The 21,800-nt window shown below is 48.5% G+C and overlaps 7 protein-coding genes across 7 annotated transcripts; 4 read left to right on the top strand and 3 right to left on the bottom strand.

Moving 5' to 3' along the window:
- Positions 1-411: 411 nt before the first annotated feature.
- Positions 412-1,426, top strand: CTRU02_208975 (nucleoside-diphosphate-sugar epimerase family protein; the record flags this gene model as incomplete). The annotated part of the gene is made up of 2 exons (XM_036726073.1): positions 412-693; positions 761-1,426. The coding sequence occupies 2 exons, from the start codon at positions 412-414 to the stop codon at positions 1,424-1,426; spliced, it is 948 nt and encodes a 315-aa protein (XP_036582266.1).
- A 644-nt stretch (positions 1,427-2,070) lies between these two features.
- On the bottom strand, positions 2,071-2,350 carry CTRU02_208974 (uncharacterized protein; the record flags this gene model as incomplete). The annotated part of the gene is made up of 2 exons (XM_036726074.1): positions 2,071-2,266; positions 2,340-2,350. 2 exons carry the CDS (start codon positions 2,348-2,350, stop codon positions 2,071-2,073), a joined length of 207 nt encoding a protein of 68 aa, XP_036582267.1.
- A 4,077-nt stretch (positions 2,351-6,427) lies between these two features.
- CTRU02_208973 (tartrate transporter) lies at positions 6,428-8,062 on the top strand (the record flags this gene model as incomplete). The annotated part of the gene is made up of 3 exons (XM_036726075.1): positions 6,428-6,614; positions 6,674-7,649; positions 7,711-8,062. 3 exons carry the CDS (start codon positions 6,428-6,430, stop codon positions 8,060-8,062), a joined length of 1,515 nt encoding a protein of 504 aa, XP_036582268.1.
- A 1,900-nt stretch (positions 8,063-9,962) lies between these two features.
- CTRU02_208972 (uncharacterized protein) lies at positions 9,963-10,644 on the top strand (the record flags this gene model as incomplete). Its single annotated transcript, XM_036726076.2, has 5 exons — positions 9,963-9,983; positions 10,036-10,122; positions 10,180-10,257; positions 10,310-10,439; positions 10,502-10,644. The coding sequence occupies 5 exons, from the start codon at positions 9,963-9,965 to the stop codon at positions 10,642-10,644; spliced, it is 459 nt and encodes a 152-aa protein (XP_036582269.2).
- A 2,966-nt stretch (positions 10,645-13,610) lies between these two features.
- Positions 13,611-15,652, bottom strand: CTRU02_208971 (MFS multidrug transporter; the record flags this gene model as incomplete). Its single annotated transcript, XM_036726078.1, has 7 exons — positions 13,611-13,996; positions 14,056-14,423; positions 14,479-14,814; positions 14,872-15,078; positions 15,138-15,267; positions 15,339-15,472; positions 15,528-15,652. 7 exons carry the CDS (start codon positions 15,650-15,652, stop codon positions 13,611-13,613), a joined length of 1,686 nt encoding a protein of 561 aa, XP_036582271.1.
- Positions 15,653-16,444: 792 nt separating this feature from the next.
- CTRU02_208970 (RNA polymerase ii mediator complex component) lies at positions 16,445-17,536 on the bottom strand (the record flags this gene model as incomplete). The annotated part of the gene is made up of 1 exon (XM_036726080.1): positions 16,445-17,536. One exon carries the CDS (start codon positions 17,534-17,536, stop codon positions 16,445-16,447), a length of 1,092 nt encoding a protein of 363 aa, XP_036582272.1.
- A 658-nt stretch (positions 17,537-18,194) lies between these two features.
- CTRU02_208969 (short-chain dehydrogenase) lies at positions 18,195-19,241 on the top strand (the record flags this gene model as incomplete). Its single annotated transcript, XM_036726079.1, has 3 exons — positions 18,195-18,677; positions 18,733-18,970; positions 19,045-19,241. 3 exons carry the CDS (start codon positions 18,195-18,197, stop codon positions 19,239-19,241), a joined length of 918 nt encoding a protein of 305 aa, XP_036582273.1.
- Between the last annotated feature and the right edge of the window lie 2,559 nt (positions 19,242-21,800).

The following is a 21,800-nucleotide window of genomic DNA, read 5'->3' as shown; positions in this document are numbered from 1 at the left end:
CTGGGGCGCGGCCGAGTCGTTTTCGGCTTTAGAGGACGCGCGACACCTCCGCTGCTGTTCGAAAGGGTTCCAGAAAGGCATTGATCATAATCCTGGACACTGTTGCTTTTGATCTGGAATGATACCATCGCATGTCGGTAAGACTGCGAGTAGTAGAGCATGCTTGGAAATGGCCCTTCTACCCCAGTCGTTCTCGCGAACAGCGAAGAGCCGAGAGAAATAGTAGTTGTCTTCTACTTAAAGCTTCATTTCGCAGTCGTTCTTCATCATCTCTCAAAATCATACTCAATCTAACACACCAGTACCTGAACAACAACATCTAAACATCATCATCTGAAATCAAAACAACTTCATTACTCATTGAGCAAGCCCATACGCACATAATAACTAATCACTCACCGACTACACAACATGTCCGCCGACACTCAAATGCAAAAGGCGATTCTTGTCACCGGCGCGACTGGCAAGCAGGGTGGTGCTGTAATCACATCTCTCCTTGAAGCAGGTGCCGCAAAGACGCATAACATCCTGGCAGTCGCTCGCAACCCCGGTTCGGCTTCAGCCAAGGCGCTTGAATCTCGCGGAGTCAAAATCGTGCAAGGGGATCTCAATGATGTGCCAGCTATTTTCGCAGCAGCGAAAACACTATTGGGCGGCCCTGAAGCCGAAATTTGGGGGGTTTACAGCGTACAGGTGAGTGCATATGGCGTTCAAAACGAGTATATCTGAGTCCTAGCAAATACTAATCCATGCTCTTCAGACTGCGATAGGCCAAGGGGCTTCTGCAGCATCGGAGGAAAGGCAAGGGAAAGCCTTGGTTGACGAAGCACTCGCCAATAATGTCAAGCATTTCGTCTACTCATCCATTGACCGCGGCGGTGATTCATCCTACGACAACTATATTCCTAGAGTCCAGCACTTCATCGGCAAATATCGCATTGAGCACCACCTTGTTGACAAAGCAAAGGACAAAATGTCTTGGACAATCCTTCGTCCTGTTGCATTCATGGACAACTTGACGCCGGGAATGGGTACCAAGGTCACGGCGACCTCCTGGAGGGTAGCTGTGCAAGACAAGCCCCTGCAACTCGTCGCGGTGAGGGACGTGGGTTGGTTTGCAGCCCAGGCGTTCCTTCGCCCTCAAGACTTTTCTGGCAGACAAGTCCCGATAGCTGGCGACGAACTTACCCTCCAGGAGGCGAATGCAATCTTCAAAACCAAAGTGGGCAGTGAAATACCAGAAACATTCCAATTCTTTGTGAAGTTTCTTCACTGGATGATTGCCGATTTTGGAGCGATGTATAGGTGGTTTTACACGGATGGATTCCGTGTCGACATCCCCCTCGTGAGAAGAGAGCACTCCGGTTTGCTTACCTTTGAGGATTGGTTAGAGAAGGAAAGTCAATTCAAGACAAAATCAGCATGATCAACGTCTTGAAAAGTTCTGGATTTACCGTTATAGAGGGGGATTTACAGCTTAATAGATAATAAATTAGAAGATTCGATATTGCATAATAACTTTTATATCTCTCATCAATGGTCACATTAAATAGACAGTGATGAAAGCCCATGCAAATCCGGAATTTCGGGGTACCTAGGTAAGCAGAGTCTTTGAAACCAAGAAGGCTTTCAAGGTCATCCTTTCCGGTTGCTTGAGAAGGAAACATGCCGAATGGTCAGACGTAAAGCGCATAAAGGTTGAGCCTCATATTCCCCAAGACTGGGTCGCAGTGACTGAGAATTAAGCAGGCACCCGTTCTATCGGTGTGACGAACTCCAGGTTTAAACTAGTTCCTATTATGAAGTCGAGGGCCCTTATGAAAACCAGAGTGATTCTCATCCAAGATTTGCACAGTGCCACAGCCATTTTTCTTTTTTTTTTTTTTAAAAAAAAAAAGAGATGTCTGTATTTCTTTAAAACGGCTAAACAAATTGCAAAGCCATCAATTTTGATGATTGGGTATCAGCAAAAGACTCGCTAACATATAACCAAGAACTTCTGCAGCACGAACCAATCCTGCAAACTACCAATATCCGTCTTCTCAAAATAAAACCCAAAACCACGACGGCTTAGATTCTATTCGCAGTTGTCCATCGGGCGGCAGGAGCCGTCAGATAGCTCTCAACCTCGACGACCGGCATGGCTCCAAGGGTAGAAGAGCTCGCTTGGGAGTCGAACGAGCGACGATTGTCATTGCGCTCAGCCATCACACGCTTTGAAGCTTTGGCAGCAGGAGAGAATGAGAATGAGAAGCGTCTGTTGGAACTTTATTGGCGCATGTTAGCGACGTACTCTTTGACAGAGGCTCGGGGTTGTATGGATGTTAACATGGACCTACCTTGGTGCCATTTTGTTGGAGTTTCTGATTTGACTATTGTGTCTCTGATGGTTGGGATTTTTAGGATTTCTGGAATGCTTTGAGCTTTGTTTGATATTTGCTTTTCGTTGCGATGAAGTACTGTTATCTTTTCAACCTCAAACGGATCTAGCAGAGCTTTAAATATTTTTTTTGCCTGTTATGCTATTTCCCTCCAAAACCATCCACGTCATTTGCATCCATCACAACAACACATTCAAGAAAATCTTTTCCTATATTCGAAACTCGTTATTTGGTTCCAATAGCCAGCTGACTGATGATCCAAACACCGCCATCATCGCTGAGGTTGATCACCACTATACGCACCGCCTCAAACAAAGACAAGCCTGACCTCGGGCCTGGCGTAATATGCGCCACCTGAATGACGCTGACTGAAGGGAATCCACCTGTTGTAGGTCGTGACTTAATTTATTCAACCCTCCTTTCCGTGCGGCGTAGTCCAATCATAACCGGAACAATCATCCGGATCGACAAGCCCGACGCTGCTTAGGACCCTTCTTGCATCACTGTGCAGGCCAAGTAGTCCTTTGCCTTTTCAAAAAATTCAAAACAGTAATGATTTCTCACATATGTGCTTCCCATCTTAGCTTTGCACGGGTAATCATAGAAACTGTAATATTGGTACAGTGTACGCGCCACCTCTGGGGGACAACCTTCAAATTGAGGCAAGCACGCGGTACCGTCAGGCAGAAAAGTGAAGATCCAGCCCAACAATACACTGATAGAGACGGAAGCCAACGCAATATGAACAGTTCTGGATGGGCTTAATTCGCCCAGAGTAACTGTCGCCTTCGTCGGATCTGCCGGAAATACCAAGGAGGAAGGGCTAAAGATGATCATAGCCATTCGTTCAGAAATTTTTCGGTACACCTTGGACAAGACCAGTTTGGCTGTCATGCTTTTGACCTGGTAATCGTGAAATTAAGTAGCAAGCTAGGACGGACGTAACCGGGCTTCCCCGCCTGCCTATGAGTACCTTTCAAAGCCTACCATATGTCAAAGAAAGATGACGGAGGTCCTGCAAAACCAATGTCATCCCCTCTTACCTTACAACGACGTCAATAATGTAACATTGGGCTGGAACTGTCATTAACAGTTGCAGGGCGTTCAATTTTTGGCATCGCTTTTCGAGAGGTATTGTAAATCGTTACTCTGGAGATCAGCGTCGGAGTGTTTCTCTACATGAAAAGAACCCAACAAGCTCAAGTTTCTGATTCTGTCTCCTTGAAGAGCGATATTGGCTCTGGAATTAGCTATCCGAAGCTATGTTCCAACTCGATCGCTAAAAATAAAGTCCGCCATACATCAAAACCTACCTTAGCGAGGTTGGTCGGTTGGCCATTTCATCGATCATCCTATCTGAATCTTGTTAACCATTCATGAAACTGGTTTCTACCAGTAAGACAAGGCCTTCAAAACCAGATTGGTCTTTTATGGCTTGTTTAGTTTGTCAAGGGCAACAAGTGGTCTTCTTATTTGAGTTATGGCTAGTCTGAAAGATTTATGGTTCCCTGAGTTGCGGAACATTATTAAGGTATTCTCCGGGTCCCACCTTTTCCGAGCACCTGCCGACACACTTCATCTTCGGCCGCCTAGCTTCTCGCCCAAGATGGTAAGCGCGTTCGTTAGACTAGGGAGGATATTGTTTGGCAAGCCATGGCAAAAAGCCCTCCGATGCGACGCACTGAACCACCAAGCCGAATCAGCAAGCCATCGATGTATACAGCGGAATCCCTGTAGTATTCAAGAAATACAGAATATCCCGATTGTGTAAAATCGATCCAGAAAGAAGTGAGTTCAGTTAGATGGGGTTGAAATCCGGCTCCATACCGTCGGCAACCTCGGGGACCCAAACAATTAACAAACTGCCCCTCAGAAATACACAATGAGGGTGACAATCATTTCTGTCCTAACTTATGCCTTTTGGTCTTTTTTCATTTTTTCCCCCTCTTACACAAACAGGTTGCTTCAGTCCACCTGACGCAATGATGCTTTCGTGCTTTCACAATGCTCGCTTATACAATTTCAAGAGGCAATGGCTGCGACTCACTACACATTAGTACGCTTTGCTGTACCGTCCCCTACGCATGCCCATCTCTGTTGGACCGCGACTTTATAATCGTGTCTCCAACAAACTAGCGGGCTTGTCAAGCTCCCAAGCCATCCGAAGAAAACTGCGCTAATTCAGTCCCCCTGCGCTTGGTTCAGTAGAAGGCCTCTCGGGGAACCCCGCCTTCTTCACTGCCCTCCACGGGGAGAGCCATCTTAGGAATTCGGGGTAAAGAGGAGAGCAGACCTTTCGATAGATTTTTGACGGTCTTCTTTCCGGTAGCTAGGAGTTGTGCCCGGCATGGCAACGGTCTTAGAACTCTTGGCCAGAGCTAGTCGGTCTTGCGAACGACCGACGAGACTTGATTGAAAGTCGGAGGCAATTGCTGCTGGAGCCACTAAGGACCCCCAGACATGCGGCGACAAGCAGGCCTAACCTAGACAGTGATGTTCTAGAAGGAAGGAATCAGATTTCTAATCTGATGGCCAGGTATAACAAGCCAAGCCCGCCAAGCTGATAAAAATCTTGCAGTGGTGTGGAAATCGGAAATTGCTGGGAACAGAGTATCCTTTTTTTCTGTCCCAACATTCTGGGCCACCATGTTCAGTGTTGCATAAACTTGACAAACACCTGTTTAACTGCAAGTACCAAATTGCCTCGATGCGGTGGGATTGATTCCATAGTTTGGGCCGTATCCTAGGCTTAGCCACGTTGTGTGGTGTCACGGAAAATGGTACACAAACGTCATAGCTACCATGAAGAAATGGCCACGTGAGGCGGGCTGCTTATGGGAACTGCAAGAGTTTTGGGTTCAAAATCGGCACGGAAAAGGTAGGGAACTTCGAAACAACAAGCTCACGTCACGACAGCTTAAACTCCGCAAGACTCCGCGTCGTGGTGTTGGGTTGGAGCAACTCTTGTCGGATTCTAATCCCTCATCGGGTGCTCAGCACCGGCAATCTTATCCCCAAAAGGATAAGCCTGCTTGAGCGGTGAGCACCTTATTGGACGACTTTCTCCATGCCGTCTCCCCGTCGAGTCCCACCAATTTGCGGAGAATGTGTGGTAGGGATGGATGCTTGGATGGCTGACATTTTTCCTATACACGGGTCCAGATTCACGCAGTAACGCTGCAGACTAAACGCGGACTTACGGATCTCGTCCGGCACTTGAGGCGAATTGGCGTCTAGTTAGTGGGCCGCGTCCGTGTAAATTCGGTCCTATCCTGCAATGAACATGTTCCCCAGTCATGCTAGTTTTTAGTTTTTTTTCTTCTCACACTACTGCCCTTTATTCAACTAGAATGAATTGCGGGATCCCCTCGGGGAGTCTTGGAAACTGGGGATTGACTACACTACTCCAGGTGACCGCTCAGGTCCGGATGTTGGGGAATGGAGCAACGGGGCAATGGAGCAATAGAGTAGATGGAACCGCTCATCCCCCCTCGCTCATTCCCCCGGGATGCAAGGTGACGTTCCCCGGAGGTACGAAAGCGAAGCGGCGAGCAGTATCCGTGGTCTCTCAACCACTCCCATCTCTCCTCGTCCAACCCGTATGTACTTCCCCGTGGGTAGGTTTATCCCCACGTCATCTTGATGCGGCCGAAGAAGCCCCATTGTAGCTGCATCTCCAGAAAACGTTAGTAAACCATGGTCAAATCAGGGGCACAGTGGTTTGAACAGATCCCGGCTGGCCGTCAAATTCTGACTTCCCACGCGCCACGAACTTGCACGATGGGACGCATGTTCGGAACTCGTTCCACCCCACATTAAAAAATGTTATTGAGGGGTGGCTATTTGTTCCCCCGCGGCACTTGACCGAAGGCTGGCATACCTTTATAAACATTAAGCATCCCATCTTGAGAAAACTCGGAAACTGTCTCAACTCAGTCCAGACGTCCTCCCTCTCCCGACTCTACCATCGTCTCAACCTACAAGACCCCCTTGCGACACCCTGTTGTGAAGAGTCAAGTTCTGAGATCCGACAACACATCACAAAGATGGACGACAAGATTGACAAGGCGGAGGTCGCCAGAGGCGTTCACGCCGACAACCTCGAGGACCAGATGACTCACGACCCCAATGCACCTCGTGTCATGGATCCGGCTCGCCGTGCTGCCGTTGAGAAGAGCATGAAGCGCAAGCTTGATCTCCGATGCTCTCTGTTCGTGCTGATTTACATCATGAGTATGTCTTCACCAACTGGCTTTTACGTGTGATCCAGTAACTCACATCATGAACCCTAGACTACCTCGACAGAAACAACATCGCTGCTGCCCGTCTTCGTGGTCTGCAAGATGACCTGAAGCTCAACAACACCGAATACGCTACCTGCTTGAGTATTCTCTACGTCGGCTACATTCTCATGCAGGTCCCCTCCAACATGATCATCAACAAGATCTCGCGCCCATCCTGGTACATCGCTGCCGCTATGCTCGTCTGGGGTCTTATCTCGACTCTTTCTGGCGTTGTGCACAACTTCGGCGGCATGGTCGCCACCCGTTTCTTCCTGGGTTTCATCGAGGCTGCTTTCCTCCCCGGAGCCCTGCTTATCTTGTCCAAGTGGTACACCCGCCGCGAGCTGACTACCCGCAACGCCATCCTGTTTTGCGGTAACCTCATCTCCAACGCCTTCTCGGCTCTCATCGGCGCCGGTGTCCTTTCCAACATGCAAGGCGTCCTCGGTCACGCTGCCTGGCGCTGGCTCTTCTGGATTGAAGGCGCCATCACCATGGGTGTTGCCATTTCTGCTGCCTTCATCCTCCCTGATCTTCCCACCAACTCGAGGGGTTTCACTGAGGAGGAGCTGTACGTTGCTCAGCTGCGCATGACTGAGGATGTCGGTGAGGCCGACGCAGACACTGACGACATGGGACCCATGGACGGTTTGATCATGGCTGTCAAGGACGTCAAGATTTACATCATGATGTTGACCTTCACCGCTTACGTCGTTGGCCTTTCCTTCAACGCCTTCTTCCCCACCCTCACCGGCACTCTCGGCTTTGAATACGTCCCTACTCTGCTGATGAGCTCCCCTCCTTGGGCTTTCTCCTGCATTGTTTCCCTCATCAACGCTTGGCACGCCGATCGTACCCAGGAGAGATTCTGGCACATTGTCGGACCCATTTGCGTCGGTCTCGTTGGTTTCGTCATCTCCATGTCGACCCTGAACGTTGCTGCTCGCTACGTCGCCCTCTTCCTCCAGGCTAGCTCCTATGCTGGGTAAGTTCTTGCTGTAATATGTTTAAGAAAGGCACATTTTTGCTAACCAGCCCCTTAACAGATTCATCGTCTTCTACTCTTGGATTTCTTCCTCCTTCCCCCGTCCTCCCGCGAAGCGTGCTGTCGCCATCGCCATGATCAACGCCTTCTCTCAGCTCGGTAACGTTGCCGGCTCCTACGTTTGGAACTTGAAGGAGAACGGTTTCCGCAAGAGTTACGGTATCGTTACTGCCATGTTCGGTATCACCATTGTTGGTTGCTACATCTTCAAGGTTGTCCTTGACAGACTCAACAAGCAGCTTGAGGAGGGCGAGCGTGCCTGGGAGGCTCAGGGTGATGGGCCCGACGCCGTCCAGTCTGAAGAAATCGAGGCGTCGCGCAAGTTGGGCAAGGGCTTCAGATACCTTGTCTAAGCCGCAGTTGCTGAGAGATAAGATTAAAGAAGATAATGGTCATTTGATACCCATGATAAAAAGCGTATTATACCTGTAAAATAGAAGCCCTATTGCACATACAAGAGTCCAGAATATCATCAGACTCAAAAGCAAGAATCACGGCAATAAAGACACTGAATCATCAGATTCATAATTCACATAATATCCCCATTTGCTCAGAACGAATCAAAGTGCTTTTACTCATTGTGGGCGGAGGTGGATTTACCCATTCACCATTTGAAGCCATCTAGGGATAATGATTTTTCAAAATTGGGGTAACGTCAACGAGTCTAGGGGAGTCAGGAATTGGGGAAATTTCTCCAACGTAAAAGAAAATTAGCTGTGGAGTTGAGTTAGTTAAGAAAAATAGAAAACAAACAGGACTAAAGTCACGTAGGTACTGCGAAGGATACATCAAATTTCGCGCCGCCCACAGCAAGTCCAAGCAATCTCCTTCGGCAAGGAAACACGAAAAAGTCTCGGAATCCAAGTCATCAGGCATCAAGCTCCCCGCGTTTTCATATCCCGCAATTCCACAAACAAATGTTGGGGGCAAGCTTAAGGGGGGTTCTGGAGTAGGCGTAGCTAGTTCCCTCCTCCACCTTTGTGTCCCGCGTCTCCCCTCACAACTATACTAGCGTCGACGATATCGGACTCTGACCGAGCACGAGAACAGACGTTCGAAATCTCGACCCGCGAACCCACTTCTCCTCATCCTCCAAGTTTTCTGCCATACTCCACTTAGGTTGTGACGGTTTGAGCGGGACCCTTGGTCGGCCATGTGAACCTTGTTTGAGCGTAGCGTTCCGCCCGCTTGTGTCTCCCCGTTCATGGTCCCGAAAGCGTGCCCGAGACCTTGTCCGGACTCTTGGAGTGTCGACATGGACCGATAACACACCGATGCCTGAATGCCGCCGGAGCGTGGAGACACCAAGGCGTGTAAGAAGCTTTATATGAAGTTGGATGGCCGGCATCCTTCCGTCTTCTACTGTGGCAAAGAACAGCTTACCTTTCGAGCACCCTGTAATGTGCCACAAACGAAGAAATGAGATATTCTTGAACATGAGTCGTCATTGATAAGTATTTACGGGTCCATAAGTCCAAACACCTGACCAATAGCGTTTGAAGCTTGCAGTTGATATGCGGAATTGCGGCCCGCCTGACGACCGTCTGCTGGGACCGATGCCGAATAGGGCAATACACGACACATGAAGGCTTTGCAGACCAGAGACTCCTTGAGCAGAGCGACCCAATAAGGAAACGGTCTAGCCCTGAATCTCACAATGTTTATTATGGACTTCGGTCTTATTTGCCGGCCCTCAAATAGTTAGGATATGGGCATGATCGACTTCCCTGCCGCCAAATGACGGCCACCTTCGACAGCCTTACCTTCCCTTGCATACTCATCCTAGTCAAGCCCTTGTTTACGTGTGATCAACAACCTGGCTGGAGATCCCGTACTTGCATTGCAGCGTGCGTCCGAGATGCTGCATCCGGGGGTTTTTATGTTGGTGGTTCCTTCACAGCTTCGAACGAGGGTGTGGTCAAGGCGACCATTGGGGGGGGGGGATAACCTGACCAATTACCCACTTATTTAAATGAATTATGGGTCTATCTGACCAATTTTATGATTGGCTGTATTGAGGTGAAGTGGGTCCACCTGACCATGGAATTTTTAATCGGTCAGGTGCACGGACCAGTTACTGATTGCGTCCCACTACTGATTGGGGTGCATACCCCATATTAATATTTAAATCCCTATTCCATTCTGATTCTCTTCCTTTTCCCTCCGTAACCCTTTCAAATCGTATGCGCCCCCCCCCCCCCCCTGGCGCACCGATTCCTAATTACTTCCGAATCAGTTCAGAAATCCGACATCATGCCTTCATACAAGGATTCTGTAAGTACAATGGAATCGGTTTAGGATCGATTCAGAACTGATTCAGAATCAGGACGATTACAAGACCTACAAAGAAGGTCTTCTCCAGGGCGGCAAGAACCACCGCATGGAGGATCTTCCTCCCTTCGAGTTCAACGAGGTAAGTGATTCAGAAGCGATTCCACAACGATTCAGAAACAGTTCTGAATCGATTCAGGCTGGCGAAGTCAAGCTCGCCCCTGGCGAACTCTACTGCCGCTGGGGTGGTAGATCCAGCAGCATCACGTGCACCAAGGTAATTCAGAATCAGTTCCGGATCAGTTCAGAACTAATGTCGAATCGATTAGACGGAGCGGTTCTCGAGCGAGTCGAACCTCAAGAACCACATCAAGAAGCACAAGCTCGACGGGGTCCCGGCCAAGGTTAAGAGCCGCAAGTCCGGCGCGAACTCCGTCGAGGAGAACGATGATGCAGCTGGTAAGTGATTCTGAACTGATTCTGTACCGATTCTGAACTAGTTCTAAACTGATTATGAATAGAATTCTACGACCGCATCCACGGCATCGCCATCGGCGCTCGCGATGACAGCGAGCTGCAGACTCCTTCCAAGAAACGGAAGGCGCAGACCCCTCCCCCCTTCTTGCCGTGCCCACGCGCAAGCGGGGCAACCAAACTGTGGTAAGTGATTCTCAATCGATCCGGAATCCTTTTGGAACCCATTCCGAATCGATTCTGCAACAGATCAACTTCGCCGAAATGCGTCGCGCCGCCGGCTTCCCTGCCAAGGGCAAGTGCACCCACTGCACCACTGCCCGCAATGCCAGTAAGTTTAGAATCAGTCTTGAAGCAGTTCAGAACTAATTACGAATCGATTCAGAATGTCCTCCCGCCCTTCGCGATCAGGAATGTGAGGTCTGGGCCCGCTTTGAGGATGATGAAGAAGATGAGGCCTGAATCAATTCAGGATCGGTTTGGAACCAGTTTGGGACTTCTTTCGGGACCGATTTGGAACCGCTTTAGAATCAATTCTTTATAGATACCCGGGGCGTTCGGTTTTTAAGCTTTTTTTAAAAAAGCATTTCTAAATCAATATAGAAATGATTTAGAATCGATTCTCTACCTATCCTATATGCTATCAAAGTCCTAACCTTCTCCGCCGCTCTGCTAACTCTAGTTCCTTTTCTTGTAGTTCAAGCTTCTGTTTTTCAACTAGAAGTTTTCTTGCTTCTAATTCTAATCGCTTTTCTTCTAATTCTAGACTTTGCTTCTGTAAGTCAAAGTCATCTTGTTGTCCCTGTCTGATTTCGTTTCTTAAGTTAGAAATAGATGTTCTTTGGAGAGTATTTGACCTAATAACCCCAGAAGATGAAGCATGGGAAAGACGAGGGGATCGATTCCGAATCGCTTCTGAAAGACTTCGGGATCGATTCGGAATTGAGGATGGACTTCTTGAATTAGTACCCCTTGAGGGACTAGACGTAAAGAGTCGGGTTGATAAAAGCCTTTCAACACGTTCATTATCTAGTTGCTCACGGGATTCCCTCTGGCGTTGGCGTTTAAGTTCTAAAATAATTTAGAAATAATTATTAATAAATATTAAAGTATTTTTAACTTACGTAAACGGCTTGCAGCTGTATTATAACGGCTAATAATAGAAACATCTTTCCAGGAAAGCCGGATTCCTAGTGTTGTAAACACTGTATCCTGCTCTAAAAGATGGCGATCGTATTCTGCACATCTAAGTACTTTTGAATTAGTTCTCAACGCATTCCAAACCAATTCCGAATCAATTCAGAAGGGATTCCAAACTTACTTCTGGATACATGTAAGTAATGGTAAATACCGATTACTCCAAGTATATGAGGCTTCATGTAAAACCTCAACAGTATTTGTATTAGGTATGAATTGACTCCAATCTGATAAGGGGATTTTAGAGCAGTTCTGATTAAGTCCAGCTGCAATTGTTTTTCGGGCTTTATGTTGAGCCCATGCTTTTATTTGAGGTTCAGCTAAGTAAATTAGTTCCCAAGTGATTCTGAAGCGATTCGGAAGCGATATAGAATTGTGGGAATTGCCGGGCATGGTTGTACTGAATCTGTGATGTAATTAGTTCTGAAGTAGTTCGGGATCGATCCCGGATCGATTCAAAAGTAGTTCGTTTACCATTCTCCAAGGCGATTTAATATCCTCCTCATTTAAAGTCCTTATATCAATAACATAAAGGACTCCATTCTCACTTGTTTCTGGATATTCTATAAATGTAGGTAGAAAGATTACTTTTTGAGCAAGTACATGAACATCCCTGAGGCTATTATGCCCAGAACGGGTTGCCTCTGATGAAACAAGTGTTGGAGGTATTTCTGAATCGGTTTCGAGTTGATCCTGAATCGATTTAGAACTAATTCCAAAGTCGTTCTCATATATCCCTACCTCCTCATTTACTGGTAAGCCAGACTGGGCCTGGGCTGGTAGTTGATAGTAAAGATTTAAGTCTTCTTCAGCTTCTGCATCAAGACTAGTAGGTTCTAATAGAGGACTTATTCCCTCTAGGCGAGGGAAGAGATTTTCAATCGATTGAAGAGCCATTGTAAATCGATTCGGAACGGATTTGGAAGCGTTTAAATGTCGTATGTTCTTACAAAAAGTATGTCAAGGGTGAGGTTTCAAACCGCGCTAAGGAATTTCAACCTGACCATAGCTAACTAGCTGACCATGGTCAGCTGATCTCAGGGTAGCCCCACAAATCACAAAATAAGTGGGTAATTGGTCAGGTTATCCCCCCCCCCCAATGGTCGCCTTGACCACACCCTCCTTCGAACCTAGTCAGCCACATGGGCGCCAACCCTCCATCGTGGGGAGCCTAAGTTGCCACGTGTAGAGGAAATGACACCTCAGTTGGATGTAGAGAAATAGGAAGTTTGAAAGACCTAGCTTTGGGTAATAACGGCGCGCTCTACTAGATCTGAGCCTCCCTTTGGCAGGGCATATGTGCGCACATGATCAATTCATGTCATACCTGTGACGAAGTCAACCATGACTGAACTCGGCTATATACGAACCCTTCGTACATTTCTCGACACCTGAGTTGCCGATTTACAACCTTGTCCCGCTCCCGACGCCTGGTGCCCCGGCCATTGCTGTACCGATTCACCGGGACTTTTGCTAGACCAAGGGTCCGGACGCATGCATCAACATCCCTCCTCCTGCTGCCCCGGCTCATGCAAATCACTAGCAAAAGCCCCACATCCCGACGGGAGTTTTGCTTAAGATAACTTGGCTCTTTTGTCGAAACAGTTCTAGCGGGATGCGGCTCACATGATGTCAAAAGGGGTCCGGCACTCGGGACGATGCGGAGTTCCACATAGCCGACCTCTGCCGAATGAGGCCGAAAAGGGAAATTTTGATACATTTGCGGATAGATGCTCTTGATCAAGGCTTTTACCAAGACCACAAAATAACACTTCTCATATGAACAATATTTGAGTCAGCTAAGGAAGACCCTTTGTATTAAAACAACACTACAATGAGCTAAGCATGGAGAACGTAAAGTGAATGGAGTATTCCTTTGTAATACAGTTGAGGAACTGGGAAACCTCTTTTGACTGACGTCGGTCTTCGCAGTTTATCCGTTTGACTATGAACAATTGATCAAATGTCGCTCTTGGAAACACTTTGCTCGGCGGAACGTTCGTTTGCGCTTGAGGTGGTGGTTCTTCCATCTGGGTCTGGGGTGGTTGGCTTCCCAGCAAGGAAAAGAGGTGGTACGGCAAAGAGCAGCTGGATGGCTGCCAACACAGTAACGGCACTCCACTGAAGTCGGTACACATCATTGTAAGTCCGACGTACCACGTTGGCGGTTTCACGGTCCATTTGTCCCAAGGCGCTTGTTGGTGAACTAAGGAGCGAGCCTACCACGTTCTCCGGCAAGTCGTGGAGTCGCTTCGGCACCTCGTTGTGGAGGATTGCAGAGCAGACTGAAAGAGCAATGCAACCTCCCATTGTTCGAACAGTGTTCAGCGCACCCATGATAACGGCTGTTTGAAATTGTTAGTGACATGTCCCTCGATGACGCCGGCTTGCTCAGCAAACTTACCATTGTCTCTATCCTCAACCTCGGCTCTCCCAAGAATCATGAATGCTGGCATCATAATACCAAGGCCGGCACCAAGAATGACTTGGTAACCATAACTTCTAGCCAGCAAGCCCTCGCTAAAGGGTAACTCAATGAACAGCCCCATACCAAGAGATGCGATGATAGCACCCAATAAAATTGTTTGCCAACCGAAACGAATGGTCTTGGACAGCAGAATTCCCGACAACATAGAACCAAGCGAGGATAGCAATAGTAATGGTAAAATACGAACACCGGATATTGCGGCTGAGTTGAGATGGACGATCTGATTGAGCTGTGGGAGGTTGACAATGGCAGGGAAGAACACGCAACCCTGAAAGAACGCGGTGCTGAGGACTGTGTCAGTACGGCTTTGCAAAATGATCTGGGGAAAAGACGACTCACAGAAGCAAGCAAGCTATCCGAGGGTTTTTAAGTAAGCGCAGTGGCAGAACCGGCTCAATGATCGCTTGCGGGCTGCGTTGGAGAACCCATTCGTAAAGGAAGAAGAGAACCACTGTGAAGGCGCCTGCTACGATGGTGCCAATTATGCGGGCGTCGTTCCATGGATGTTCAGTACCTCCGGTCTGAAGGCCATAGAGCAGCATGACAGCAGAGCCTATGGAGAGAAGAGAACCAAGAACGTCAATTCTTCTCCAGATCGACTTATCCCACACAATGGTTTCGTCCGCCGGGAAGGATGCTATAATGATTGCACCAGCAACAGCGGAGCCGGGAACGCTGCCGTGATTGTCAGCAAGTCAACATCAATGATAGTCTTACGACAGAGAAGCCTACTTTAGGAGAAAGACCCATTTCCAGTCCCCGGTATCGCTAATGACGCCCCCAAGGATAGGTCCAAGAATGCTGGCTAGAGCAAACACCGAGCTGACCACGGCCGAGTACGGCCCAAGGAACCGTGCGGGACAGATGTCAATCAAGCACACGAAGACAATGGAGAAAATTCCAGAGCCGCCTACTCCTTGAAGTGCTCTGAATATGATTCTGAGAGATTGTCAGTCATGCGCTGATTCGGGTGTCTCTTACGGTGCTTCAGTTCTTACAGATGAGTCAAGCTCATGGACTGAGCTGCGGCACAGAGCCCTGAAAAGACGGTAAACCAGAGGAGTGCGAAAACGAGAACGTTTCGCTGGCCAACTATGTCCGTCAACTTGGCATAAGTCAAGATGAACCCTGCTCGACGGTTTTCGTCAGTGTTTATACGGGAGCAATATTATCCATGGGTGCAGAGTGTTCGTATTTACCGCTGTTGGTAACAAGATACGCCGTAACTACCCATCCAACATTGCTGTATTCATTGAAGTCCGCACCTATGGTAGTCAACGTTGTGGCGATTATTGTTGTCTCCATAGCGGACAGCAAAAGGGCTAGAGACAGGCTATAGATATAAGGTGTTAGTGGCTTTCTGGACCAGCCTGGGCGGCTGACTTTACCCAAGCATGCAAAAGTGAAGCCTCCATCCATAAATTGCGCGAGGCGGATCTTGGAGCTTGAAGCCTACTGCAGTGGTGTTTTTGGCAGTTGCAGGCGATGTCTTTGAATCCCCTGTAGAACCCATTTCGAGAACTGCATGAAGAGGTTTCGTTTGTACGATTGATGAAGATTAAGATGCTGGTAGTTGACTTGCGACGAAATAAGACGACCATAAATGCACAAGTTTTGAAAGTACAAAACCTGTTTGAGCTCAGGGATCTTTTGTAAACAGTATTCAATGTATCATTGGACAACGCTTTTATGTCAGCATGGCGGCGTGTTTCCTCAAAACTCGCCGAGCTGGTCTACACGTGCCCAAGGAACCGACATATCCGGTAAATCAGATCATCCAGAATGAAAACCGACATTCTATACCAGGCTGCTGTTTTGGACATTCTGAATGGTTCATATCAGGTTTAGATTGAAATGACATTTGCTCCTGCCCCCAAAATCCACAGAAGTCACACTGCTAGCCATGCGCGCATAATATCACTACATCTAACCTGATAAATCCCTTGGCTTGGAGTCGATTTTAGAGGCTTAATCTTCCTAATGCCATCATGTGCGCAAACTGCATCATTACTTGACTTATTCTCACTTGCTGATTAGTGAACATAGAAAGACACTGATTTCACTGCGACAGGTATTCCGAATGGTAATATTGAGAATTGGCCAAGTTCATACCTCACTAAAACAACAAACACCGCCAAAATCAGCAATCGCTTCTCTAGGCACCCTTGTTCGAATACCAGCTTCATGACATCGCCTATTTAATTCCATAACCTCTTTGTTCTCCTGGATATTTGGCTGATGCACAAGTCAACATTCTGAGCAGTCGATTAGAAAAAACTTTGAGATACTAGTATCCTTCGTACTGTTACCCGGCCACCCAATCCTCCACTGCCTCGCGCCCACGTCCGTAGGCGAGGACAGTTTGGGTGAACTCGTCGACATCCAAAGCCCTTGCTTCATCCAGCAGCGTGTCCAGACGTCGGCAAAAGACGGGAATTTTGACGGTGTTGCTCTTCGTCAAGCCTGCGAGCCACGCGTGGTGTGACGGCGCATCCCACAGTCCACTTCTCGCCGTGAAGCTGATACTCCCTGGACAGGTCGCAAAGCCCTGCTGGTGGATGAGAAACGCAGCCTCCGTCAGCGTGGCAACAATCCAGAGTCGACGAATTGACTCGGACAAAATCCACGCCTTCCAGGTCGAGGCGGGCGTGCCGCAGGAGCGCAGCCGATCGATCTGAGGACTGTTCAATAGCTCATCGGGGTTCTCGAGATGGTCAGAGGAGACTTGGGCCCCTGCGATCCCCAAGAGCTCGTTAGCCCACCGGGAGACTATGGAAAGCAAGCCTTCTGCCTTGGCGCGGGCTCTCACATCGCCGTCAAAGAGCCCAATCACCTGAAAAATTAGTAGCGCCTGCGTGCGGCCGAGCTGTTCCAAAAGGTCGGGCAGCTCGCCAGCGTTGTGAAGATTGTCCGATAAGGCTTTTTCCTGGACGATATTCTGTGACCAGCTCTCTGCCATGCGCAGCGCTATCCTCTCACTCGTCGGGGTTGTCGCCGCCCGATACACCTGCCAGGCTGCAAGCCCGTGCTGCAGCGAGCTTGGGATGTTGGAGCCGTACAGCCTTGAGTGAATGAATGGGCATCGATTTTCGCTCGTCCACTGGTCGAGCCACGACCTCATTTGGGCGATAAAATTGTCAAGCCCCGAGTCAGGGTAGCAGATGCGATCATCCTCCCCGACTGCCTTGAAGTCGATCTCCCAAGATGATGGTTCCAGGAACCACGGATCGGCGATGCTTCCCTTGGTTTGATGTAGACCAGCAGCCGCGTCAGCATTGGCGGGTAGCGGTAGACGACCGCCAGGAACGTTCCGCAGATGTGCCCTTGGTGATGAGTACACAGGTGACTCTGCCGCGCTTGCGGACTGCGTGGAAGACCTGGGTGACTCGGGCAGCATGACCCTGGCAACGGTAACTGGGTATGCGCACTGAATGTTCTGGACGCGACATCGCCGGCAGACGGGAACCTGCCTGCTACACTTGCGCTTCGATCTGCTGCAAGCGACACAAGCAGGGTGCCTCGGCAAAGCCCCCCGATGAGTTATGCCATCGGATAGTATGACGCCCTCCGCACTCATTCTGCTTTGATTGGCGTGTGGCCCCGACAAAATGATATAGTATGGAGGGAGATGGTGGGAAAATCCCGCACTGTTACTTTCTCCCGCATTTGCAATGCTGATGTTTTTGGATGGATGACGATAGCATGTAAGATGTTAAAGGAGGAATGGGCGGGGCGGGGGCGCGGGGTGCGGGTGCGGGTGCGGAAAGGGCGGGTGTTATCCGCACATAGCGTGCGGGCCTCCACCGAAACATCAGCCCTATTGTGCGGGAGACACCCGCAATAGTCTCCGTGAGATTTCGTGAAGTTCCCGCTTAGCTTGGTAATAAAGGAAATCATAAAGATCCGGCAACATCGAAAGCTCTATATATAAGTAGTGAGGATGTCGATGAGATTTCAATTATCCTCTCGTTTCACACAGCATCTTCTCTACACTACAACAAACACTACAACACTACACTACTCCATATTTGACCCTTTCTCATCCAAACTTCAACATGAGCCTTCCCGCACTTGAAAAATACCACAAGGAGCCTTACCCTGGTATTTCTCCTACTCGTCCCGAGCTCAGCCAGGCCAACAAGAATGTGGTAGTGTCCGGCGGAAGCTCGGGCATTGGCCTCGCCATTGCCCGCGCCTTCATACTCGCAGGTGCCAACCGTGTCATCATCCTTGGTCGCCGCCGCGATGTTGCTGAGGCTGCAGCAGCCACTCTCAACAATGAATCAGGACGCGAGGCGGCCAAGGCCATGGTTCTCGATGCGCATAGCACGTCGGATGTCGAGTCCCTCTGGTCTAGTCTTGCGGCCGAAGGAATTTACATTGACGTGTTAGTCCTGAGCGCGGCCACCTGGGGGAGGAAGTCTCCCATTCTCCAGAGCACGCTAGAAGAGACCTGGAGCGACTTCGAGGCCAATGTGCGATCGCCTCTGGCCATGACTCTTGGCTTTTCTAAACAGAGCACTGGGAAAGGCAAAAAGGTAAATCTTGGAGACACAGGCCTCTTGAACTGTATGAGATGAAAGCTGACAAAAGTGGTCTTCCAAGTATCTGGTCAATGTCTCCACCATCGCGACGTACATGTGGACAACGATGGGACCAGACCGTCCTACATATGGCCTGACGAAGAACGCCGGGACCGCCCTGTTTCAGCAAATCGCCAAAGACACCAGCCCGGACGACATGCAAGTCGTGAGCTACCATCCTGGTGGCGTCTTGACTGAGTCGGCACGGAAGGAGGGTTACGCCGATAGGGGATTCAACTTTGACGATGGTATGTGAGCGCAACAGCTTAACAAGTCAATCCTGCCCTTTTTCTTGGTCAAGCTGACACATTTGCCTTTTTAGAAAAATTGCCGGGCCATTTTGCCGTATGGGCAGCAAGCCCCGAAGCCGCTTTCTTACACGGCCGCTTTGTGTGGGCTAACTGGGACGTGCAAGAGTTGGGAACTGGTGTGGTTGGCAAGCGACTTCGGGAAGATGAGCATTTTCTCAAGGTCGGCATCGAAGGACTCTCGGAAAAAGACGGAGGCGTGAGATTCTGATCACTTCTGGCACAAGGGACAGTTAGTTGTTCCTCACTCACACAAACTGGAAGTTGCAAATTGCAAAGTAACGGACGACTTCGATAAACTAATACACGTGCTTGAAATAAGCTAGACTGTGCGGCGATAGGACAATTGATCATTTCTCTACATGAGCTCGGAACTCTCTCAGTGTGATAATCCATTGTAACTAGTGAGAGAGGTTAACTGAAGAAACATTGCTTTGATGTTGGCCAGGTAAATTTGATATCGATGTACCCCCAATGGAATCAAGATCGACAAGTTTAAAAACAGAGAAGCCCTACACGAAAGAGGTAAGACCCAAAGTCTCCCAACATTCCTTTTCGACACTTCTTCCCACCTCTTTCTTCCTCATAATAGCGTATTTTGGATTGTCACATCTGCGTTACTCGCTAGCCTAGGGTAGGGCCCCAAGCCAAGCGTCGACTGCCGTCTTCAGACGCCGCCAGCACCCGTTCCCTTACACTGATTAACAACCAGACCAGTGTTTATCAAGGCTCCTGCTAGCCGGAACAGTATTATTCCCCCCATGTGCAGCAACTCCCTTACAAACACCTTGGCAGTTGATGGTTTCTACCTACGCGACAAAACTACCACATACAATCATACTGGCCTCTGCGGTTTTAGCCCTGTACTCATATTCAACCCCTACTGTGCCCGGTATAGCCTCGTCTTGATCGTGATGGGTATTCGCCTTGCCTTATTGTTCACCATGCCGGCCTACTATATATGCCGTTGACTTTTTGACCGCCTAATGTACTAGAGGATGCATAGTTTTCTAATGGGACGAAACTTCAATCCTCCCATCTTGCGTCTCGCATACCATCTTGTTGGATATTTTTGAGTAAGGAAGCTTAATGTGTTGGTAGAAGGGATGAGTGTCACACGGACCACTGCATATATCGGGGCATGCATTCAACCCATGCACCCGGCTATTGTTTCCCATATAAAACTAACGGGGATGTCATTTTGTGCATGAAAACCTTCAAATCGGTAATTACCGAATAGACGGTTATATAATCAACCCAATAACCCCTAGACAGTCTCTAATGAATGGAAGCATCTTTTTTTACCCCATAAGTGGTGGGCAAATTGACTGCGTGACAATGAGCTTAGGAACAGTGACCCACTGCCAAGCAACTTTGGTAGGTTCGTTGGTTATGATCCTGTGTTACGACCCAACCAGTGGGGTGCTAGCTGGCGCAACGATAGAGTGCAGAATAGGGGTCAATGATGCAGCGCAACATTACCGAAGCGTTTGCTTCATGCCACAGTTGGTTGCCCTGACCTGCGCGTGATATTCTAGCATCGCATGCACCTTCCATCAAATGAAGCAAACATACAGGCGGCGTCCCTGCCGTTTTGATTTGAGGGCCAATGTTAGTGCTTCATGAGCGCCTAAATGACTGCTGTGTGAGTTTATTCCCAAGGTCTGTTACCAATTTATTCGTCTAGGAAGACGTTCATGGCGCGGGAAGCGATGTGGCGTGTCTTTACCGATCAATCTCAATGCATACGTTTAAGCACGAAATTGTGGAAATGCTTGGGCATCATCTCGAAGTAGCTGGAAGCAAGGACCTCCTTCGTCACACTTGAAATATCAAAAGTCTGCTCTGAATACCATATCAATCAACATGTCACTAACATGCGCATGGCAAACGAGAAGTATGTCCTTTACGGTGGCGAGACAGAAGACGTCCAAGATCTTGTAGCAGAACTGCAGGCTGTGCTCAGAAATTGTGCGAATGATGCAATCCGGTCGCTTGAGTAAGTCAACCACTATTTGCGGTGTCTAGTTTCTCAATCACCAAAAGCCACCAACTTAATCCCCAACTGGTCTAGGGGAACTTGCGTGCCACAACCACTTCTAGGGCCTGCAGGATACTACCCTCTGGAAACAAGAAAATCTAGAGTCTATTCGGCTGGTTACGGGGAACGAATAACGTGGGTACCGTTAGCATTGCCAGCATTTCCGCGTCTCACCACTCTTTTGAAGGGAATCTTGTCAAATGGCGATGTCAAGTCCTAATTGGCTTCGCTTCAGCCACAGACTGTCTTCTTCTAATTTTCTATCTAGTAATAGTCATCTGCAAAAGCGACGCAAATCTAGGGAAGCATCCTTAGGTTGCGATGTAGCGTTACGTTTCGATAGAGATTGCTGCTACCTATGGCACACCCTGAATCTATAGTAAATAGATATACACAAAGTCTCAGCATATGATCTGTTGAGAAAATAGGCACATGCGCACAGATTGGCTCTACTTCACCCTTGACATTTTTGAGGTCATGCCGCACCTAATAGGGTAGACTTACGCATCTGGGGTTGATACATATTAGAACTCTAATATAAGGAGACTTTTTTCACAGGTGGCTTAGGCTCCTACTAGTAATTTTAAATATAACTTAAATATATTCATTTTATTTTTACCATACTTGGAGTATTTGAAGAGATATATCATGACCAGGTCAGGACAACCATTTGCGACATAAAGCAAAAAGCTTCGGTAATAAGATCCCCCGTTCGGCACTATATAGCTA

Source organism: Colletotrichum truncatum (genome assembly GCF_014235925.2).
Source record: "Colletotrichum truncatum strain CMES1059 chromosome Unknown Contig_0005, whole genome shotgun sequence".
Classification (NCBI taxonomy): domain Eukaryota; kingdom Fungi; phylum Ascomycota; class Sordariomycetes; order Glomerellales; family Glomerellaceae; genus Colletotrichum; species Colletotrichum truncatum.
The sequence above is the reverse complement of the archived record's forward strand: the minus strand, read 5'-3'. Positions and strand labels throughout refer to the sequence as shown.